Source organism: Schistocerca americana, chromosome 1, assembly GCF_021461395.2.
Source record: "Schistocerca americana isolate TAMUIC-IGC-003095 chromosome 1, iqSchAmer2.1, whole genome shotgun sequence".
NCBI classification, from domain to species: domain Eukaryota; kingdom Metazoa; phylum Arthropoda; class Insecta; order Orthoptera; family Acrididae; genus Schistocerca; species Schistocerca americana.
Genome location: NC_060119.1, coordinates 627957862 through 627979822, shown reverse-complemented (window position 1 = coordinate 627979822; position 21961 = coordinate 627957862). Strand labels below are relative to the sequence as shown.

At 43.7% G+C, this 21961-nt stretch overlaps 1 protein-coding gene across 1 annotated transcript in view; it reads left to right on the top strand.

Moving 5' to 3' along the window:
* The first annotated feature begins 4597 nt into the window (after positions 1-4597).
* Positions 4598-21961, top strand: part of LOC124607489 (DE-cadherin) — a 630570-nt gene continuing 613206 nt past the window's right edge. Inside the window, 1 exon segment of the mRNA XM_047139866.1 lies at positions 4598-4719. Coding sequence (XP_046995822.1) covers positions 4638-4719 — 82 coding nt within the window. The 5' untranslated portion in view covers positions 4598-4637.

The following is a 21961-nucleotide window of genomic DNA, read 5'->3' as shown; positions in this document are numbered from 1 at the left end:
AAAAATAACAAAACTATCTCTTTCTATCTGGATTGACATACGCCAATCGAACTCTGACTATGCCTTGATGAAGTCAAGGACTCCTATCTGCCCCTAGTCTAACTATTGGCGTGGTACACCGGCCAGATAACCAGTCCACCACAATGCCACTCAATGTTCACTTGCAGACGCTAACTAATACTCTGTCTGTGTTCACACTGCACATTAAGTGTCGCAGTCAACACAGTGAAGAAACGCTTAATCGCGAGCGACTCAATATAGAGTGTCACTCCGATTCGCTAGCGACAGAGGAGCTCTCTCAGTGCAGTATTGAGTAGAGACTTTGTTCCTCGCTCTCTGCGTACACGCACGATTGCACTCACTCCCACTACATGTTCCCACTACAACAGCGTCACTGGAATGACTTCCCTCCATGCAAAAAGCGAAAGGGTATATCATCCGTTGTCTTTCCCTCACTCCTCCAGCTCATTGTGTCAGAAATAGTCCACTAACTAGCGTTACTCTTACAAATGGGAGAATGGGTAAGCCGACCAATCCGGAAATATATAGCAACTGTGTTAGGCGTTTACTGTCCACTTGTGAGAACTCTGAAACTGCGCACTAGGGCGATCAGCCGGCCGGCGCAGCTGCGTGCTAACCCACCCTCCTACAGACTTTCTAGCGGGCTGGTTGCCTACGCCGAACAAAAACTCCTGTGGCCATGGTGTCTTGAATGTTTGTGTATGCCAGCCTCCACTTTTTAATCTCGGTGCGCACTTGCGATTTATTTATTAGATTTGCTTATCAATTAAATGGAAATATGTAAAATTGACTCTACCGTATCGAGTTTGCGCTTGAATGAAATGGTTCAAATGGCTCTAAGACCTATGGGACTTAACATCTGAGGTCATCAGTCCCCTAGACTTAGAAACTACTTAAACCTAACTAACCTAAAGACATCACAAACATCCATGCCCGAGCAGGATTCGAACCTGCGACCGTAGTAGCAGCGCGGTTCCCGGCTGAAGCGCCTAGAACCGCTCGGCCACAACGGCCGGCGCTTGAATGAAAAGTCTTGATATGCAGAATACGATGGTGATGTCGGAATATGTAAGAAATGAAGGTCAGGAGACCACGCCACCTTACACCATATAAGGGTGCGTGCACAGTCATTACTCAAACTGAATCTGCTCTCATCCGAGAATAGCATGCGATCCTCGTCCTCGTTACTCCAGTCCCTATGCTCTTGGCACCAACGTAAACAGCGTCGCTGATGTGTGGGTATCAACGGAACACAACGTACTGGTTGTGTGCAGTAGCCGCGTCAATGTGAAGCATAAGATTGCATGCCTTGCAATCCTGTTAGATGTGGCTGCAATTGCGCCCGCTGTTGACGTGGGTCCCTTCTTGCCTGCTGCACAATGCAGCGTTCATTTGCTGCTGCAGTTGACCATCGTCAAGCCGCGTATTGTGGAGCCAGCCCCATTTCTCTCTTTAGTCACATTGACCTTAAGACATGTGATGTCCAATTTTCTGTAAACGACTGGGAGACCTTTGGCAACATGCTCCCACAATTTCATTCATTTCCACCTAGTAGGTAGTGTCGAGTTATTTTATGCAACCCGTCCTTCAGTTTTGCAGAGTAGTGTAATGACTATTTTTCCAGTGAGTCACTGTTGGAATCAGTCAACTTGAATACCAGGGTGTAACAATTTGTCGGTATATGAAATGGAACGATTAAATAGGCTAAGTCGCAGACAAAGCAGGTGTTAGACTTCGATTAATTGGTAGGATACTGGCAAAATGCAATCTGCAAAAGAGACAGCATACAAAACACTCCCACGAGCTGTCCTATAATATTGATCAAGTATGTGGAACTCAGATAGGACTATAAAAAGGGATACTAGACGTATACAAAGAAGGGCAGCAGGAATGATGACAGCAGGTTTGTTCGACACGCGCAAGACCGTCACGGAGATGCTGAAAGGCTTGAGCTGTCAGGCGCTTGAAGTCAGATGCCAAGCACCTCGCGAAAGCCTGCTTTCAGAATTTCAGAACCCAGTATTAGGAGTCTAGCAACAAGGTGCCGTCTCGTACCTATCGCTCCCGTAGGAACCTCGAAGGACTGGACAGTGCACAGGGAAGCTTTTCAGCATTCAGTCATCCCGCGCTCGATGCGCGAACAGAACCTGAAATACAGTAACACGTGATACAATGGGCAGTAGTCTCTGCTATGCACTTCACACTGGGCTGCAGAATATAGATGCAGACGTTGATATACACTCCCAGACATATTTAACACTACAGACTGTACGAAGACGTCTATGCGTTGCATGTGATACTTCTTTCTAGTAAACTTTCTCCTTGATGTTGAAACTGAAAGAAATTTCTGAGACATTTTCCATTACAACAAGAATGTGACAGCAAGAGGTTATCGCTATTGCTCTTTAAATACGTTCCGAAAAAAATTGTGAGAGACGTCTATCGAATTAGTGACATAACTACATCAGGTACTGAATGAGACTGTCACTCATTTGCAGTGACCTGGCGGAAAAGACAGATTTAGTAGTACTGGTATTAACCAGATGGAACCAGTATATGACTCGAAACAGGGGTTTGCAAAATTGACGCAATACATAATCCGTAATCGATATCAAGACAGTGCGAAATAAAATTGTATAAAATAGGTCGAGAGATAACAAAAAACAAAAAATAGAGGAAAATGTGATTGTAAAATGGCACCACAACATACAGATGCGCTAAACTTAGGCAATGTGCTGAAACATCACTACGTTGACTGTAACAAGAAAACGACAGCGGAAGAAAAGCAGATGACATAAGCATGAATGCTGTAGAAAGTAATTAGCACAGTCCTAGGTAATGTTGATCAAAACGAAGAATATGTACACAGATTCATTAGAAAACTAAGAACTACATTTTCGAGACACATTCATATAGTCTCACATAAAGACTTTTCGCCTGCTCATCATCTCTCATGACCTGGCCTTGAAAGTTAACTTTATCCTCTTTTCTTTCTCATGATTGCAATGAATATAGAGTCATTCAAAGTTCAGCTTTTTCATAAAATACCACGTATTAAGGACCCTCGTAAAAGTGTAATTAACTTAAAAATGCGTTCACAGGTTTGATAGTTCGATATATTCAACAATTTTGAGCTCTTCTTGTAGTGTTTCCGCCTTATGGTTTTTATATAGGTATTTTACATAATCCTATTTTTTAAAAAATGCAGGACATCGTCTTCATCTATACAGTAATCAAAACAAGAAAATGCAGGACGTCATCATCTATACAGTAACCACACTTCGAAGAGGATATTAACTTCAACAAGTGTTTCGTTTTGTTGGTGTCCATGTGAACCGCTATTTACCTGCTATTGGTGAAAATCTCTTTGGCTTAAGCCCAAATTTAAGAAACGAATAGATACGAGGCATGTGTTTTTGGATAGCGCAGTACCAAACTAGTTTGAAGTTTCTGTTCTCATTACGTGACGTTGGGTATTCTTCTTTAGTCTTAACTGCAAGCCGCGAATAGCAATCACAGCGTCGGATGTATATTTGAATGGGTGCGATACTTTATACGTCCTTGACAAGCTGGTCAGCGCGTTCGTTACCCCTTATGCTGACGTGGACCGGTGTCCAATGGATATAGATATGATTATAGCTATCAATAGACTGACAAAAGCCGTGCTATGGAGGATGGGAATCTACTTGCAGTTCAAAGCTGTACAGATCATAAAATCAACCCACCCACCAACCGTGGCTGAAAATTTGGGACAACTGTATCGTGCGCGAAAATATTCTAGTAATCTGAAACAGCGAATTTATGCTCGACTGTACACTTCCAGGCTTTTTACGCAAAACGAGACGCTTCCGCTGTTTCTTTTTTCTGTCAATGTACAATTTCGTCGCATTCCTGTTGTGAAAGAGAAGAAAAGTACTGCAGGTTTGTTGCCTTTGTCATTTCTTCCCTTGTGTTGTGACAAGCCGTCACAGTTTAGTCCCTACCGTCGCCCTGAGACTCGCTACTGGCTTGATTCGCTAACTCAATTAGCGCTGCAGCCAGAAAATGCTGGCCGGCGACTCGCGCTCAGGTCGGCAAGGTTGCGCTCCTCTGCTGCCAACAGCGGCGCGGAGAACGGTGGGCCCGCCGAGCGTACCCGAGCGCGGGCGGAGAATGCCGAAGGCGCCGACTGGCGGAACGGTGTCCTCACAACGCGAGAAGCGGCCAGTCTGCTGCCGGCCGCCGGTGAGGAAGTGTGTGTGTGGGCTGCGCTGCTGCAGTCGCCGTGCCGCGCCGTGCGGAACACGTCGCGCATAGCGAAGCGAGGACAGTCGTCGTGTGCAACCGGCTGGAGACTCTTACTCACCGGAAGTGATGACGCATTACAGAACAAGCCGACGTGTACTACCACTGTCCGGACGTGACATCGTTTGTAGATCGTGACATTCGGTGGTCTTGTTACACAACGATACGTGTGCTGGCGGCAGCTCTTACGAACTTTGTAACATAGACAGCGAACTTTCGTGAGCTCTAGGAGACTACTGTTGCGTGTTGTGTGATTTTTTTTTTTTTACCACTTCGACAGTTCCGTATTGTTTTTGTTCGGTTGTATTGTGCGTTGTGAAAGGTCAAGAACCATGCGACGTGGACAAATCTCGCAGGTTTTCCTGCTATTGTGCGTGTGTTGCTGGCTTGTTTTCGGGGAAGATTCCTTACAAGGTAAGTGTTGTCGGATGGTCCACTCTTTCTTCTTCTTCTTCTTCTTCTGCGGTCAGCTGCGCTTTTTTTGTGCGAGGCTTGAGAGTCTCGCCACACCTACGTCTGACAGGTTGCCTTACCTGGACAGCCAAGGCGCCAACCGACCCGAGCCCTCAGGAATCCTTACTGCGTGTTCTTAATTTCGCTGCCTCTTTATATGCCCTATTATTTTCAGAGTTTCGAGATTAAAATGAATTTGATTCATGATCGTTGGCAGAACTTGGCGTCTTACTCGCGTTTAAAAACATTGGGCAGTAATTAAATACTCCTCCTATTTCAGCAGAAACTTTAAAACACTCCGTAAAGGGGTGTCTAAATTTTGGAGATTTTTTACCCAATGGTATTTATTTTGCAGAAACGAACAGTCGAAAACAGAATTCTGAGATTCTTTAAACGTAAGGTTTTTTTTACCCTCTGCACCGATGATTCAGGAGTTTCGCAATAATCTTCCAATGACGGTGTGTCCCAGGTACCTGGAAGTCGTTGAGAAACGCGTGTTTCACGAATACAGCCTTATCATACTTCTGAGTAGCATATCTCATCGGCTGTATCGTTTTTCAAGGTTCATCGTACGGCCCCGCCCATTATACTTCGACGGTTGTCGTACCAACCATGTCAAAGGCCCGTATTATATTGCTCAGACTTACTTGACAAATCTTATATAAAAGCTAGGACCACGCTCTTTTATATGACATATTGTAAAAGCACCGAAGTGCACCATCAGAGATTTTATAGATGTTTGACAAAGATCTTTTACAGTGTAATACGGGTGTAAGGGAGATAGCACTAGGAAAACGCCATGCGTTTTACTCTTGCCGCAGTAATAACGCTCTCACCTTATTGAAAATGTTGCCTTGTAAGTAAAGTAATAATATACCGAGCGCGACCTGTATTGTATATTATTAAGACAAACTGCTAATGAACGCCTAAGCAAGTGTTTCATTGCGTTAATAACGGAAAAAGATTTTTTATTTGCTAGCATGTAACAATATAGTTACGTTACAATGCGGTTAGGCTGGTCACCGGGATAGCGGCGAAAAAATACTTTTTTTGGGACGTAATCGCCATGTTTTGGTTATGAAATTGGCGCGTTTTCCGCGAAAACCGCTCTGTCAAATATATATAGTTACTTTCGAACCGTGTAAGACTATAGCACGCACATTACCTCCCAGAGAGCTCTAATGTTGACATGTTGCTGATTGTGTGTTTGACGTTAATCCGCCTTACAGCAGTTGTTATATAAGGTCACAAATGTCAAAAGCTGGTCCTTTGCCTACTGGCCACCACCAACCCCCAATAGGGTACAGGTAAAATACTTTTGTTGCAGTTTACTCATACATCATTTTAGACGAGACAGAAAGGGTAGCGTAAGGGGCTAAAACCTCGGAGAGATTCCCTTTGATTTGTTGTGTGAAAGACACTGATTAGTTGTCGAGTTTCTTTTTCTTATTAGTAACCATTGAGACTTTCTGCAGTTTTGTGGGAGCATTACGGTGATGTGCAGGGCGTCAGACCACAACCTGTTCGGAGATAGCTAGTGGCACCGGACAGGACTCGGCCGCTGCTGCCCACCGTGTGCTCCACAGCCGGCAGCGGCGACCCACCGCGGCCGCGTTCGCCCGATGCGGGGTTGTTCTCGTGTGATTTACGTAGCGCGTCCTTTCTCGCTTCTCACGCCACGATTTGAAACAGCTGTCACGTCTGTGAATTGATCATTATGAAAAGTAGACTCGCCGCTCGCGGCGAGACTCATTGGTAACGTACGCGGGCGCGATCTTTCGGTTCGAATCTCTTCTTCAGCTGTCACTGCGTGTTATTTTTCTCGCCAGATAAGAGCGAATTCAGCTCATCGTCTTGCATACGAACAAGACTGTTCAATCGCATGGAAGATCGGGATCCAGTGAAATAGGTGGGCAACCTGTCCGTCGGCGGACCGCCTTGTTTCGCATGGGCATAACTGCTGCTCTGCAACCACATTCTATTAGATTGCATGCGTATTAAAGTAACTGCTTTTCGTTCGGACAATTGTATCTCTTGGTTGCCCGTATAGTCGAAACGGTGTTACATGCGGTGCCGTTGTTATGCACCATCGTCACATCCCCCGTCACTTTAGTACAACAAACCGTAGTCAAATTGACGCCATTAAAGATCTCTCTAAAACGCATCAGTTTTATTACGGTTTGACGTGCTGGAAATGTGACAGTGCTTGAAAACAGCACTATGCTACATATGCAGGTAGGCTGGAGGTAACACTAGTCTCCTAGTGCTGAATTTAGTGCATGCGCTACAAACTTGGCCGGCCTGCAGGTCCTGACCTGTAGCTTTAGCAATATTGGTCTGTTTGTGTCCTCAGATTTTCTTTACTGCCAGTGTAGCAATGTGATTTCAGCAGCATAGGATCATCAAACAACGCAGGGTTGAGGATTAGAAGATAAGTGGAACGAATTTCTAGCACTGAGTATACGATTATACAGTACGGGAGTCACGTTTAGTATTCTTTCAGTACATGGCGAGTGCAGCACAGCTCGCAATGCTAAGTGGTGGAAGAATTGTGCTCAGGCGAATTTTTTGTCCTTGTCATTTCTCCTCCCGTAAGTTCGTGGCGATTGTCTCCTGGTGGGAGACAATGGATGTCTGTAGTAGTGTTGTGGTCCTCCTTGTGTTGTCGAAATTTGCTTGTGCTTGTTTACTTTACTAATGGGAAATGAAGTTACTGAAACCTAGAAACATGTACTAGCTGCTGTGTCGTTGGAAATGACTTGGTCTTGTTACAGGAACAATTTGCATTACTGCGGCTACAAACTCTCGTCGTTGACAAGACGTGAATCCACATAAAGTTTTGAGCTTGATCTGGGTGTAGTTGCTATTTTTTTAATATTTTCGTACTACAGCTCCATATACAATAACACATTGACGGAAATTACAGAAAGGGGGGCACCGAAAACTACAATGATGATGATGATGAAGATTAATATGAGTTTGTCATTTTTCGAACCTTATTATGGAGCGAAGGTTGGGGGAGTTGACCATTGCCTATGAATTTTAACCATCCGACAATGTGGTAATGTTAACTGCGACGCGGCTTTTTTTGCCTTGCTATTCCAATAGTGATGCTCTGCCGTAGGACAATAATTGCGTTCCTTTCGCAACATTTTATCAGAGGGGATTATTGTGTTCTCTTGCAGCCCCTTCCAATTTCCTGTGCTGTATTTTGGTATATTCTGGTATTTTGCCTTTAGAGCGCGAAACTGGAGGAAAGTTGCCATCGTTAGGATAAGACTGCATCTGCGCCTCCTAATCGTAGTCGCGTAACCAACGAACACAGGCGCGCTAGTGTTTATTTACATACTAATTTTCTGCGGGGGTTGCGAAATTCGCGGCAAAGTGTGTGTACCATCATTACACCCTTAAGTTTCATTGGGCATCGATAGTTTCTTCTGATTCAGTGGCGGAAATCCTGGCAAGTAAGTACGTGTATTTTGTTACGCCTTTCGGGGTTAGTTCCTGAGTGCTGATTTATGAACCTCACGCTATTGCGTTAACGGAGGTTTTAAGCCTACCGTCTGACGTTGCCAGATGTTACCTAGAAGTATGCCCGGTTTACATCGCTTTTTTATTGTTGTGGAATGCATGATATATGTACCGAAATGCACCAAATACTCGTCGGATATGTATTTACTATGTAATAGAGATTTTCTGAATTTGCATTTTTTTATTTATGAGCTTTTTTGTGCGTCAAACATGGAACGAAAGTAGTTGCGGGACTATGATTCAGATAAATGAGTTGTGCCAACCTTCAGTTTTCGCTGCCTTTCATTGTCTTTACGATCTCTAAATTAGGCGCCTTCACAACTAGCTAGCACCTTGGACCACACTACAGGTCGGATTGTCACAACAACAAAGATCGGAGTGATGCAACTACGATACTCCCGTTAGGAGTTTGTCACAATTTCAGAAAGCATTCTTGTTGACTTGAGCACAGCGATCGGTATAACATGTTAAAAATCAATCAAAACAATCTGGTACGCGTTTTTGGATATTTTACTTTTTGGCAGCCTGTTTCGGCGCTTTCCTCGGACCATCTTCAGGCTTACACCGCCGTTATGGATGCTGGTGGCGGCAGTCGGAGCGAGATTGTAGAAGTACGGTTGCCAACAAATAAAAAATCTGAAAATGCGACCGATACTATTGCTATTGATTTTTACTAATTTAAGTATTTCGCAATCCTGGCGCATTATATTTATGGTTCTACGCAAACCAAACCTGTTACAACCTGCCTTCATCGGAGTTGGCTTCATTACATTCATAAGAATGGTATTTAGCCATCTCATATACCTTGCATACCAGGTGTAGTTCTGTCACAGTATGTTCTCTCGACGATGTCAGTATTTGAGGGAATATTGTCTACGCACATTTTGGAGACAAGACAATATGTTTAACCCAAAAGCGTCCTTCGAATGCCACTCATAATAGGACCACATAACAGTCGAATTTCTGCATTTTTGTATTTGTATGGTACGTGAAGCAAGAGCAGTTCTTTGCAACTCTGAAAACTCTCGAAAAAACCGACGGTGAAGTTTTCCGACCGTCCGATTACCATTCTAAGGCGAGATCAGTTTTTCTCGAGAGGTGCGCCTGCTTAGTGGAATGTTCGCCTACCACGTGTGTGGCGGGAGTTACAGGCTTCAAGCCCTGCGAAATTTTTAAACAAAGATGCATGTCCCGTGAACGTTTCCGTGAAGCGTAAAGTACGTAAGGGTGAGATAACTTAATTTGTGATTTTTTAAAATTTAAGCATATAAAAGTTCAGTAATTAAGAAATTGTACTATATTTGCAATGGAAACAGGATTTTCCTGTGATGTGTAATTAGAAATCAGACGCACATTTTCATAAAAATAGCAATTAAGTGTGTTAATTAGCGTATATTTGAAGAATATTACATTTAAATGACGTAAGTACTCGGAATTGAACGGAAATATGATCGAAACAAAGCTCGAACCAGCGATTCTCATTCTCGAGTGCTACTGATTTTTTTTCCCCCATAACTTCACGGAAATGCACCTCTGTTTGAAATCTGCGTCAGGAGGCAGACGAGGATTCCACCTCAGCCTGTCGATGAAGATCGACCTTGCTTTCGCATGTTAAGAACTGTGGGAAAAAACATTCTTGATTTTCTCGAGAAAGTTTTGAGAATTGTATCGAACTATTTCGGAGATAATATTTGAATTCCGAACTTCACGTACCATAAATTAAAAAAAAATTACAAAAATCCCGTTTTAGAGTGAACCGCCCGTCAGTGCCGGTGGTATCTTTTCCAGTAACATGACGGTTTCCTAATGCTGTGCAAGTGACGTGCGACGTTAAGTATACTTATAGGGAAGGCGGGCACAGTCTTTAGGAGGTACCTGTCGTTCCCGGAAGGCGTCTCTAGTTTGCGCAAGCCGTGACGTAGCCGTGAGTCAGGCAGCTGACTGATGCCCAGGAAGGCCGGCCGCATCCGGCGAGCGCGGCGCAGCCCCGGTACAACGCTGCAGCTAAGGCCGCAGGCAGGCGCCGCCGCTTCCACAAAGTTTCCGGTGCTCCATTGTCCTCTCGCCGCCCGCCTCATAATAGCCGTGCCGAAAACGTCAGCTTGCCTTTCGTAGTCGCAACTGCGCGGACGGCTAACAATCGAGCGGTTGCGCGGCTTAAACGCGCCTACAGTTCAGACTCCGCGACTCGTTCAACTGTCAACTCTTCCCAGAAATCGGACACTAAAGGTACCTTCACACTGAAGACCCAACTCCCACAAAATAAAACATGCAACTCTTATATAAGTTTGGCAAGCTTGCAACTGTTGCGATTTCGACAATTTATAAATGTTGTGATCTGCTGCAAGATGCTGACAACATTTTCAGGCTTAAGTAAACACACGCATTCGGCGTTTTTTTCGTACCTATGTTCTCAAGTCCTGAACACGTTAGTGTCATTTGAAACTGTGCATTTCCACAATTTTTTTCTTCAGAGAAAGGGAGAGAACGCAGGAAGAACCGCAACAATATAAAGCATGAATTTGCAAACTACTCTTGAGAACTTCCGGCCGAAAATCATAGAGATTTAGTTAAGATGACATTTTACTACGTACCAAAAGGCTGTGTCAGATCCGATACGTCTTGTTTGTTTTCGTTTGCACAAGAAACAGCGCTAGTGTGTGTTATATATGTAAACCAAATGAATTTAAGTTATAAGTAAAAACAGTTCTTTGCCCTAGTGTCGTATACGACACGGCCTTGTAACGCGTACCCTGATTGTAGGAGGAAGATTAATTTTTCTTCCCGTATTGTTCACCCATTGTAAAAAACCTTTAATGCGTTCTAAAACATCCATTTTGGTGCATGGGTATCAGCTGTCCGGGATCTACTTCTCCTTTTGAGCTTTTTAGATTGCTGACGCATTCAAAAAATAGCATACAGGTACAAATGTTTCCATTTGTATCGGTCTTTATAAGCGGAATCAGAAGCATCGCGTAGAGGTGTCCCCGAACTAAAGCTGAATCGTTACTTCTGTACACCACACGGGACCCTAAGGTACAAACTCGAGACAATGCTTCCCTCAAGTAGGTTCTCAATCTCGCAGTTTCAAACCACTATTGGCAACAGTTGAAGAACCCCTCTGACCCGCTCGACATATATCCCGAGTATTACATCTATTTCAGTTCATAGATCCGTTGACACTCGAAAATTCAATACTTAACGGAATAATTTTGGTAGAAAGGTAAAAACTGACACACGTGCTTGAAATGACATGGACTTTTATTTAAACCGAAAGTAAGTTCACATTATGATAAAAAGATGGCGCTTCGCAAGATACAAAAGCAATAATTAACATCACGATTTTCAGAAAGACGTCCTTTATAATAAATTCTCAACATGAAGACCGTCATTAAACTACGCCTTTAGGCGAGGGTCAATGTAGCGCTTTGCAGCGTATCAGTAGGTACAGCTGTAAATTGCCATCGGATGTTGTCTTTAAGCATCTCTAATGAGGTCGGACGAGCGATGTAGATTAGGACTTCGGGTACCCCCACAAGCAAACAATCTGACTGTCAGAAGTGGGGACCTAAATCCCTGTCTCACTACAGCTCACGTTATGCGCTGTTCTCATGCGGCGTCACTGACGTGTTGCTGTCCAGCACCATCTGTCAGCCGGTGTTTCCACTTCTTTTTGTTTTAAATGAAACCTCATGTAATTTCAGACATTTCAGTTTTACCTCTCTGCCTACTTCATTCCGTGAATTAATGCATTTTCAAATGTTAATGGACTTTTGGGCCACCTGTAATCAGTTCTTTTTTGTTCTTACATCTGATGAAGCACTTCCACGTAGAAATTTTCAATATGCATGATACACGCAGGGGTCGACAGTGCAAAAACATTTCAGATACCACAAGTTGTTTCAGTACTCACGTTAGCTCCGAGGTCTGTGGAATACGTAGCTGCGAATCATTCTGTTTGTCAATTCGAACTGAAGTGTGAGCTCATGATTTTTCGCAGGTTGATTATTTTCTAGCCTGTTCAATCCTGAATATTATCTCGCGCCCTGAGCTTCATTATTGGTCCAAAAGATGTCTAATATTTGAAGAACGACATACTTTCTTCTGTTTTGCCTTTTATTGTGAGATTTTGGATTTACTTTCCATAGAACGCTACGTTTTTTATCTTGGAAGCATTAAGGATACCAAAATGTAAATTCCCTTTTCTCAGATTCTTTACAGAGAGAAACGTGCCTAGAAAATATTTTCTTTCATCTAAGCTAACCTAATTGAAAAAGATATGTAAAAATAGTATTGCATTGACTGACTTCCATCAGTCCTGGGTAGAATATTTGAATCATGAATAAAAACTACACACAACACTAGTGTAATATTGTACCAGTGTTGTGTGTGTTTTCATTCATAACAGATAGTGTTATCACCACAAGACCAGATGTTATCGCATGTACATGAAATACCCGAAAACAAGTTCAGTAACAATTATCTGTATGAAATTATAATAAATGACGCATTTCAGGACCAGTGTATTGCCCTCCGGTGCAGATTTCGTCACATAGTTTCTGTGCTGTTAATTGGAAATCAAAAATGATATAATAGAGAAGAAAGGGAGAATAAGAAATTTGCCAGAGGAGACTTCCTAGTATTAGTGGTGACAGAATAACTTTGACGTAAGGCATTTCACATTGAGGGTCGTCAAGCTACAAATGGAAAAAAAAACTTATATTTTTCGACTAACTTATCTTGCATTCGAATTATGTTGTTTACCCTTCTAAGTACTTACAAGATTTTTAAGTGAAAAGGGTGGGTGTGCTGTAACTTTCTTTGCGAATACAGTATAATTAGATTGCAATGTAACCTAGTTACATAGGTCGCTAATACCACAACAAACACACTTGCTAAAAACTACCGGTAATCAGTAAAACTGATTACCAGTAGTAGGCTACATCGTTGATGAATAGGTCAGCCGACGACCTGTTAGTATTGGCTTTCAATTGCACATGTGTCATTAGCAGAATGTTATCAGGATGACGGTAATATTAGAATGCAGTCACGTTAAAAATGTCTGTAGTTTCAGTCGTCACTAGGACGCGGCTGTTAGTCACTGTTCTTAGGGGTGAGGAATGTGAGGACAGCTGCGGCATTTCGTCGATACCGCTCTGATTCAGCGGATTCCTTGCTCATATCTCTTCCTGCTTGATATCCTGTATGCAGGCGCAGGCGATTCATTAGCTAGCTGCTCGGTCGTGACCGTTCTTATCGCTACATATTCGGAATAATGACGGCGAGGCCCACATAGATAAGCGGATGGCAGTGCATCGGGTAATGTGTCCGGATATTGTCGACGCGTGTGTGTGTTCGTGTGTGCTGTGAGAAAAGGGGGAGGGGGTGAAGACGGAAGTCATGAAACCGTAGCCTTCAGACGGTGCAGCGAATTCAATTTGATCCAGTTATACATGGTAGCGTATGAGCGTATTCGTAGTGGTCTGGGAACGCCATGGGCTTTGAGGCTCACATTGCTGAGTAAGAAATCTGTGATAGCTCTTAAATATTCTCATGTCGGTAAGGTCACAGAAATAGTGCACGATGGTAACACTTTGTTGATAAATTTTGAAAACCAGACGATTCTTAGACATTCCATAGAAAGGCGAAAGGAGAATACAGTCGGCTTAAATGAAATTTGTAATGAAACTTAAGGGATGTATCCTGTGAGGTCAAATACAAAACCGTATTGTAAGGGAACAAAATACATACCGTATAAAATGAAAACAACATATTAACAGAAAGGGGAAAGACATATTAATATTATTAAAACAAGTAGTCAGTTAAAAACCGTTTGGAAAAAGTGTTCGGCGACCGAGAAACAATGTCATCAATGAAGACGTAACAGGCTGTAGGCTTGCTCCTTGAAGAGGAGGAGAATCGGAGACATGCGTATCGAAGGAGATAAGATGAAATGATGATTAAACTTTATTTATTTATTTATTTTTTTATTTTTTTACCAGGATTCCCAAGTCACTTGCTGGTTGCCGGCAACGTTCGGTTCGCCATGTCATCACCACGTTTGTTCTGCATCAGTTGTCCACGTAAGCCTGTAATTACCTCGATGTATGAGATGGTTCATAGGTCTTTCCGTTCTTGGTTTATGTCACGTTGCAACCAACTATACGTGTGTGTTGACACTTGCAGGGTTTGACCAGTTATTATTCAGAAAGGAACAGCAGAATCTAAAAGTTTGGCATTACATTTGCATGGTATGCAGTTCACGTACCCCAGCCACCCCCCTTGCCCAGTCACCTTTTAACACCCTCTCTGCACCGAGCTCCTCCATCATCCCCATCAGTTTGTCCCAGGCGATTCTGATATGGCACGTTCCTTCAGTTCACATCTGTGCTCGCTTGCTCTCCGAGAATAGCACTGCAAGCTTCTGTGATGTAAGAATTTGTGCAGGCTTTTCCGAATGAGTGGGCGCGTAGCCCTGTAAGCTACTTCCTTTCCGTGTTGTTTAGCGCTGCGACTTCCTGCCCGCCGCGACGTGGGCAGCGCGCTAAGCGCCTCCAGCGGCGCAGCGGAATACTAACGCCAGTCGGCGCCGCGCTTTTTGTTCTGCAAATGTAAATTTTTTTCGAGTCTGGCCCCGTGATGAATGGCACTTGGCACCCTTAACAACGGCGGCGTGGCTGTAATTTTTCCACCTCGTCCTGGGGGTGGACTTGGCTGCAGCAAATATTTATGTACTTTAATAATAAGGGCGGCTTTTATGAGCAGCGAGATCCTCCCGTCTCTCTGCTGTCCCTTACCTAAACACAAAGGGGAGGTTAGGTGTCGGCTCATTATTTCCGAAAAGTGGAGCGACTTCGAGGGCCCTTCAACTAATTCGAAAACCCCTCATAATCTCAGCAAATAAAAATAAATTTTCCTGCAGCTCTTCATTCAAGAATAACACAGTATCTCCCCGTACCGGTGCCTGATATGTAAACCACCAGATGGGCTCGTGCATGTCTTTAGGATAATCAGGTGGGGTTTCGTAAAGTAGTAATACCCCGATGGATATCTTGACATGAAGAGACATTGAAGCGTCAATGTATCTGTGATACGGCGGTGTACTTTGCTCAGTGGCATTAGTGGAGTCATGAAACTGGAGTGCAGCAATAAAACGTTAGTTAATGTTATTCTGAGGAAGCGATGATTTGTAGCTTTTCAAACTTTTTTCAGTGGCTGTACGTCTTATCAGTATTAGTCAAATAATAGACGAGGCATAGCCTGCAATTTTCGTCCTTAGTGTTAAAGGACGTTAAATTATTTGATCGAAACTGATTGTTTTAGTAGAGGAGTGAAATGCAGCGATTGTGCAAATCAGCATTTTTCAAAAATACCTCTTAAAATTTGCTGTTAGCTTCAGTTTTTCCACTCTTGTACACGGGACGTTCAATAAGTAATGCAACACTTCTTTTACTCGGACAGTTTCGGTTGAAAAAATGCAGAATTTGTTGTGGGACATCGGGGAATAATCCCACTTCATGCCCTATAGATTCAGGAAGTTACGATAAGTGGCGGAGCAATATATAGCATCCCAAGCAGAGCGCTGCCTGTTTTTTGTGTTTTTAGCGGAAAACCAGAGCATCGCAGGAGCTTGCATAGTATCTACGGAGACCTGCCAGTGAACAAAAGGACGTTGAATCGTTGGGCGAGGCGTCTGTCATCACCGCACCAAAGTCGCGCAAAGCTGTCAGATCCCCCGCATGCCGGCCGGCCGCTCACATATGTGGTTGTCTTGCAGTGTTGGATGAAACGTTCGGACACTCTCATTCGAGGTGATCGGCGTATCACACTCAAACACCACACTGACCAGCTGGACCTATCTGTCGGTAGTGCTGACACATTCGTCCAGTTCATTGGACTGTTTTTCCTCATCCAATGTACAGCCTGATCTTGCACGTTCCGACTTCCATCTGTTTGACCCAGTGGAGGACGCACTGCGTGAACGACCGGGAGTTCATTGATGCAGCAAGACGTTGACTTCGTCGTCGACCGGTAGAGGGGTAGCAGGCGGGCAAGCATGACCTCCCCGTGAGGAGGTGTATTGAACGGAGATTAGGTTGAATAGTAGACTTTTGTAGCCAGAAGAGTGGGGAATAATATGGTGTATTGGAATCCCGAATAAAACCAATCTGCTTTCAGAAAAAAATGTTACTTACTGAACGCCCCTCGCTCTTGATATTTAAATTTCAGCTTTAGCAAGTTACTTTTCAGCTGCTACCTGTATCGACCGTTCGGAAGTTCTAAGAGTCCAGAGAAAATTTCCATTAAATTTCCGTTCCGTTTGGGGAAGTGCAGAAGTTTCCCTCATGTATTGTGAAACGCCCTTTCTCCTTTTTTGTTCAAATGGCTCTAAGCACTATGGGACTTAACATGTGAGGTCATCAGTCCCCTAGACTTTGAAATATTTGAACCTAACTAACCTAAGGACATCACACACATCCATGCCCGAGGCAGGATTCGAACCTGCGACCGTAGCAGCAGCGCAGTTCCGGACGGAAGCGCCTAGAACCGCTCGGCCACAGCGGCCGGCTACTTTGACACACTGTTCTGAACGATAATATTCTGACACAATGGCTGCCATTGGATGGATTAACCTTCATTTAGTGCACCGTTTCGACTGTGAAGGCAAATGAGTGCTTGAAATACACACAAACTGTAACACAATACAAAACATCAAATATAATGGTCCGTAATCATATGATCATGAATTTTAAGAGAATGGGCATACCATAACCTAGCAGGAAGACACACAATATGATCAGAAGCATCCAGACACCATATTAGTGCACATTAATACGGGACATGCCAACCCTTCACATATAAGACGGATTGAACTCTACTGGGACACTTTCAGTGGGGTGTTTCAATGTCTGTGGAGGAATGACCCCATTCTTCAAGAGCCGGCACGGAAGACGGTAGTGATGGTGGACGTTGCCGTCTGAAGCGAATTCGACGTCACAGTGACGTTCCATTGGGTCCAAGTCGGGACTCTGCGTGGGCCAGTCCGTTTCAGGAGCGTTATTGTTCGCAGACCGTTGCCACACAGATTCTACTATGTGACGGGGTGTGCATTGCCATGCTGATACAGTCATCGTCGCCCAACTGTTTCTCTGCTGTATGCATTGCACAATACCGTTAAATGCCTTTATATCCTTCAGCGTGTAGCCCATTCTTAACCACTAAAAGTTAATCACCGTCCTAACCAGGCTTCCTCCGTACCGTAACAGCACTTCGTCCATACTTCATTGTTGATGCAGCACATGATGGCAAGTAACGTTCTCCAAGCATTTGCGGGACCCAAGCCCTTGAGTTGGACTGCCGCATAGTACAACGTGACTCATCCCTCCAAATCATTCGTCTCCAGTCAACCACTGTATCTTCCTTTGTGCTCGACGGCCTCTGTGGAAGTTTGGCGGGCATTGCGTCTCTAAGTCCTTCTGACCTACCCACTCTGCTGTTACAGTTTCTGTACTGATAACACTCCCCGACTTTTTTGTCATACTTCCGGGTACGACTCTCGTGACATCTACTGGTAAGTTCCGCATTGTACAGGGGTGTTCGGATCAGGTTGTGTACACGCACAAGGGTAACGCTCTTGAGACGTTACCATTTTGCATCCATAAGAAGCAAAGATAAGAGTATTCTTCTGTGACCTCGTAGACACGCAACTCTAAGCTAACGGAAAGAAAATGTGTGTACATGGATTGCGTCAGGTTACCAGCTATCTTGCATTGTTTTTGATCATTTTCCAGAACTCGCTTATGTCGTGCATCGTTTTTTCGGAGCTGCTGGCAACTCTGCATTCCGCAAGCTGCCGCTCGATCTGTAACGGAGAGTGTATTTTTGTGCCATCTCCATTCTCTGAAAGTATTGTCAGTACTGTTGTAAGGAAAAGCGTCTGGTAGTGGAGCACGAAATACCGATGTGGAAGTTGATGGTTGTCACTGGCGTGTCGGCAGCCCCTCTAGCCGCGCTACTGGGGACAGGGTAGGCGAGTTGGCATAGGCCGCAGTGCCGTGCCGCTGGCGGGCCACCCAATTTCCTGGCCGCACAGCCAGAAACTTGCACTCAGAGACGTTGCCGCCGGCAGCTAATGGCACTCGCAGCGAAAGTGCTCCAGTCCCACTAAATAATTTATCCTCGCACAATGCCGCGCCGGCAGATTCTCTGCTCTTAAACTGCCCTCGGAGCCTTTCGTGGACTGAGGCACTCCTTCGTGGCCGCGTGTTCCCGTACAACTAGAAATAGGTGCAGTTTCCACTAACGATCTGGGAATGGAATTCGTTTATATGAAACATGTATAAGTTGATGGATCTGAGAGCTGCCAACTTAATAAAAGTAAACTGTAGTCCTCATACAGTGCTGATATTAGTCTTTCACATTGTAACGGTTTCCTTCTCATTCCAAGTGCATAGGTCATAGGAAGATTAGTATTGCGTAGAGTTGTAAAACTTCCGCAGGCTAGCGTACACCATCATAAGTAAGCGTTGAGCACGATAGTTTCCCTGATAGTAGCTGTGGCCGCTTCTGGTCGTACCTGAATTACCTGTATGTTACGTGCGTTGCATATCTATCGGGCCTTGCCTCGTAACGCATCACATGTGATCAGTGTTTCACTAGATTCCCATACAAACCGGAAGCGGTGAACCGTCTAGAAACTGAGCGAGGCTATATAGTGTGTTTGAAAAAAACTTCCTAGATTTAATGTGTCCCAGAATCTGCACAACGTGACATACACTATTCTAGTCTGTGATGTTTGATTCATCAACTCTCCAAGTTTGGCTCCCCTGCAGTTGGCAGGTCTGCTTGAGCCGGCACCAGTGCTGTTTTTTTTTTTTTTTCCTCTGTTCCCTCAGTTCAGTCCAGGAGTGCGTGCAGACCAACTCGGCAGACACGAAGCCCAGACTTAATCTCATTAGACTTTTTCTTTTGGGACTACATAAAAAAATGTTGTTTACAGTGAAAAGTCTGTCAGTCGTTTACGGGAAACAATCGTCGCGGCAGTTGGGACAGTTACACCTTAAATGTTGACGAGTACTTGGCGAGAAGTGGAATATCATCTCGACGTGTGCAAGGCAAGTCTGCTAATATTAAACAAAATTTCAAGGAATTCTCTTTCGTGATACGTACTGAATTGATGTAATTTTTCATTAATTTCCCCATTACATTTATACTTAAAACTAGGGAGTTCTTTTTCAAACACCCATTATAATGGACTGCGTGACCTACGTAACATTTTTGTTTGTTATCTTCCTTACTGCAACATAAATAAAACCGTATTTATAGCAAAATTAGCCTTTTGCTGTTAGTTGAAACTGTCAATTTATAGTTCAGGTTTTATTTGAAAATTGAGTTTCCATGTGAAACATGGGATGTTGTAATAAAAATAAAGAAAATAATAAATATACATTAAATAGCGCCATGAAACGCAATTCTGCCACCAAAAACCGCAAAAGAGATATCAAACGTGGCTTCAATACTTCGTCGAACATAACACTTGTTTCTGTTATTCATAAACTGCTTCTACATATATCGTTGTGACAGGAAACCCTTGCATTTTGTCGTGATGAAGAACGTCAGGAGCCGGCCGGTGTGTCTGGGACCGCGCGACCGCTAAGGTCGCAGGTTCGAATCCTGCCTCGGGCATCGATGTGTGTGAGGTCCTTAGTTTAGGTAGGTTTAAGTAGTTCAAAGTTCTAGGGGACTGATGACCTCATATTTGAAGTCCCATAGTGCTCAGAGCCATTTGAGCCAAGAACGTCAGGATATAAAATACAAAATGGACTATCACTGAAGGACATGCGGTTCTAATTATATGCAAAACAAACAACAAACCAGTAGTCGCCTCCCCGTTTCGTTCTTACACACTAATTTATGTTTCTTTTCCTACCAATACTACCCGTAATCCTATCATTTACTACTTCATTTATGTTGTCTACCAAAACTACCGAGCCGTAGGTGGGTGGAGCCCAAATCTAGTACTATGTAGCAGTTGAATTTTGAGGACTCTTCGGTTGATTAGCTATAGATGCACCGCGATGTTTTATAAATACATTTTCGTCACACAATTCAACATCATGTGCCGTCAAACTGCGTAAAAGACAAGTAACTTAACCGTAAAGAAGAGGTAAACACCACTCAGACCTGTTCCGACTGACCCGACTGCTGTGTACGAGGCAGTACGTGGAGCGATCTGTGATCGTGGGACACGTGATGAACGTGTCGCTAATCCCTCCAGCCGATATTGCCGCTGATTCTTTATTAAATCAACGCCTCAGTTGGCCCAGTAAGGGCTGAGTGCACTCCGTAACAGGCCTTCCAAGCTGAGAAAAATTTGAAGTGCTGGGAACCGAATCCGGGTCCTCAGCACCGAAGGCAACGACGCCGACGATTTGGCTACGGAGGCTTGTAAAGCAACTTTCCTACGGATACAGAGCGTAATTCTAATATTAACCATCTTAATACCAGGGAGCGGTACTTTACGCCCACTCTTTGAAAATATTGTAGTTTACATTTTGAAATTTTGGAAAAATATTGTTTGTAATATTCTTTTACCAGATTCCATATGTTCTAATTTTTTTTCAGTAAAACTTATCCCAAAAATTTAAGTCTTGATATCAGACGTCATTTTCTCCACTGAGTGTCATATTCGGCATTTTCAGATTCCAGACTTTACTTAAGCACCGGTATTTCGTTGAAAAGTATTTTGTGAGGCTCATAAATGACTCCACGTAATTGAAAGTGCGTTGCTATTGCTAAGGGTGTGCTAAAACAAACTTTCGGCTTCTTACACCTCTGTAAAAGTGTGTTGTTAATATAAGACAAAAGCGTCTAAGAAGTTTTAAATTTTTTATGGTGTCAATAAAGTAATAAAATACCCTTGGCCACCCTTCTATTTGTAATGCGTGCTGTGGGAAATGTGTTGCTATTGCTAGGGTTAACGCAACAGTCAGAGAAAGTTCACAAGAGATCTCGAATAGAGCTGGCTTTACATTGTTGACGCAGCAAGTTACTTCCTAAAGTCTTCATACAAATGAATATCCTTTTCCTGTGCTGTAGTACGGTGATAAAGATTAAAATACGTATTCTAGCATCGAAAACTACACCTTCTGAAACTTCCTCGAGAGTACTTCTGGTAGGAATCTCTCCTCACATTTCCTTCCATTCTTGAATGGTGCACTTCCTTATGTCTGTGGTGTGAGGGAAATAATATGTTGACAGTCTTTACTTTGAACGTAGGCTCTCGGAATCTGAACGGCAACCTTCTCCATGACACACATCTTCTCGTGTAGGGACTGCCTCTGCAGTTCGTTGAGCAGTTATATAAGGCTCTCGCGCGGACCAAGTGAGCCCGTGACGAAACGTGCCGCTCTGTGATGTATCTTCTGTATCTTGCTAACCGCTGTGCAAAAGACACAAATTTTTCGGAGTGATCAGGCAGCTGAGGTCGAAGGACGTACTGCATAAAAAAAGAGTTCTACAAATAATATACCATTGATAAGCTGTAGTTTTGTAGCAGGCTTCTTCAAGGAAATGGGTATTTATGCAGAGTATCGCAACCTTCAGTCAGTACTGTACATGAAGGAGAGGACGGTAAGAGTGTCTTCAAATAAAGCACCAGTGATTGGAAGTA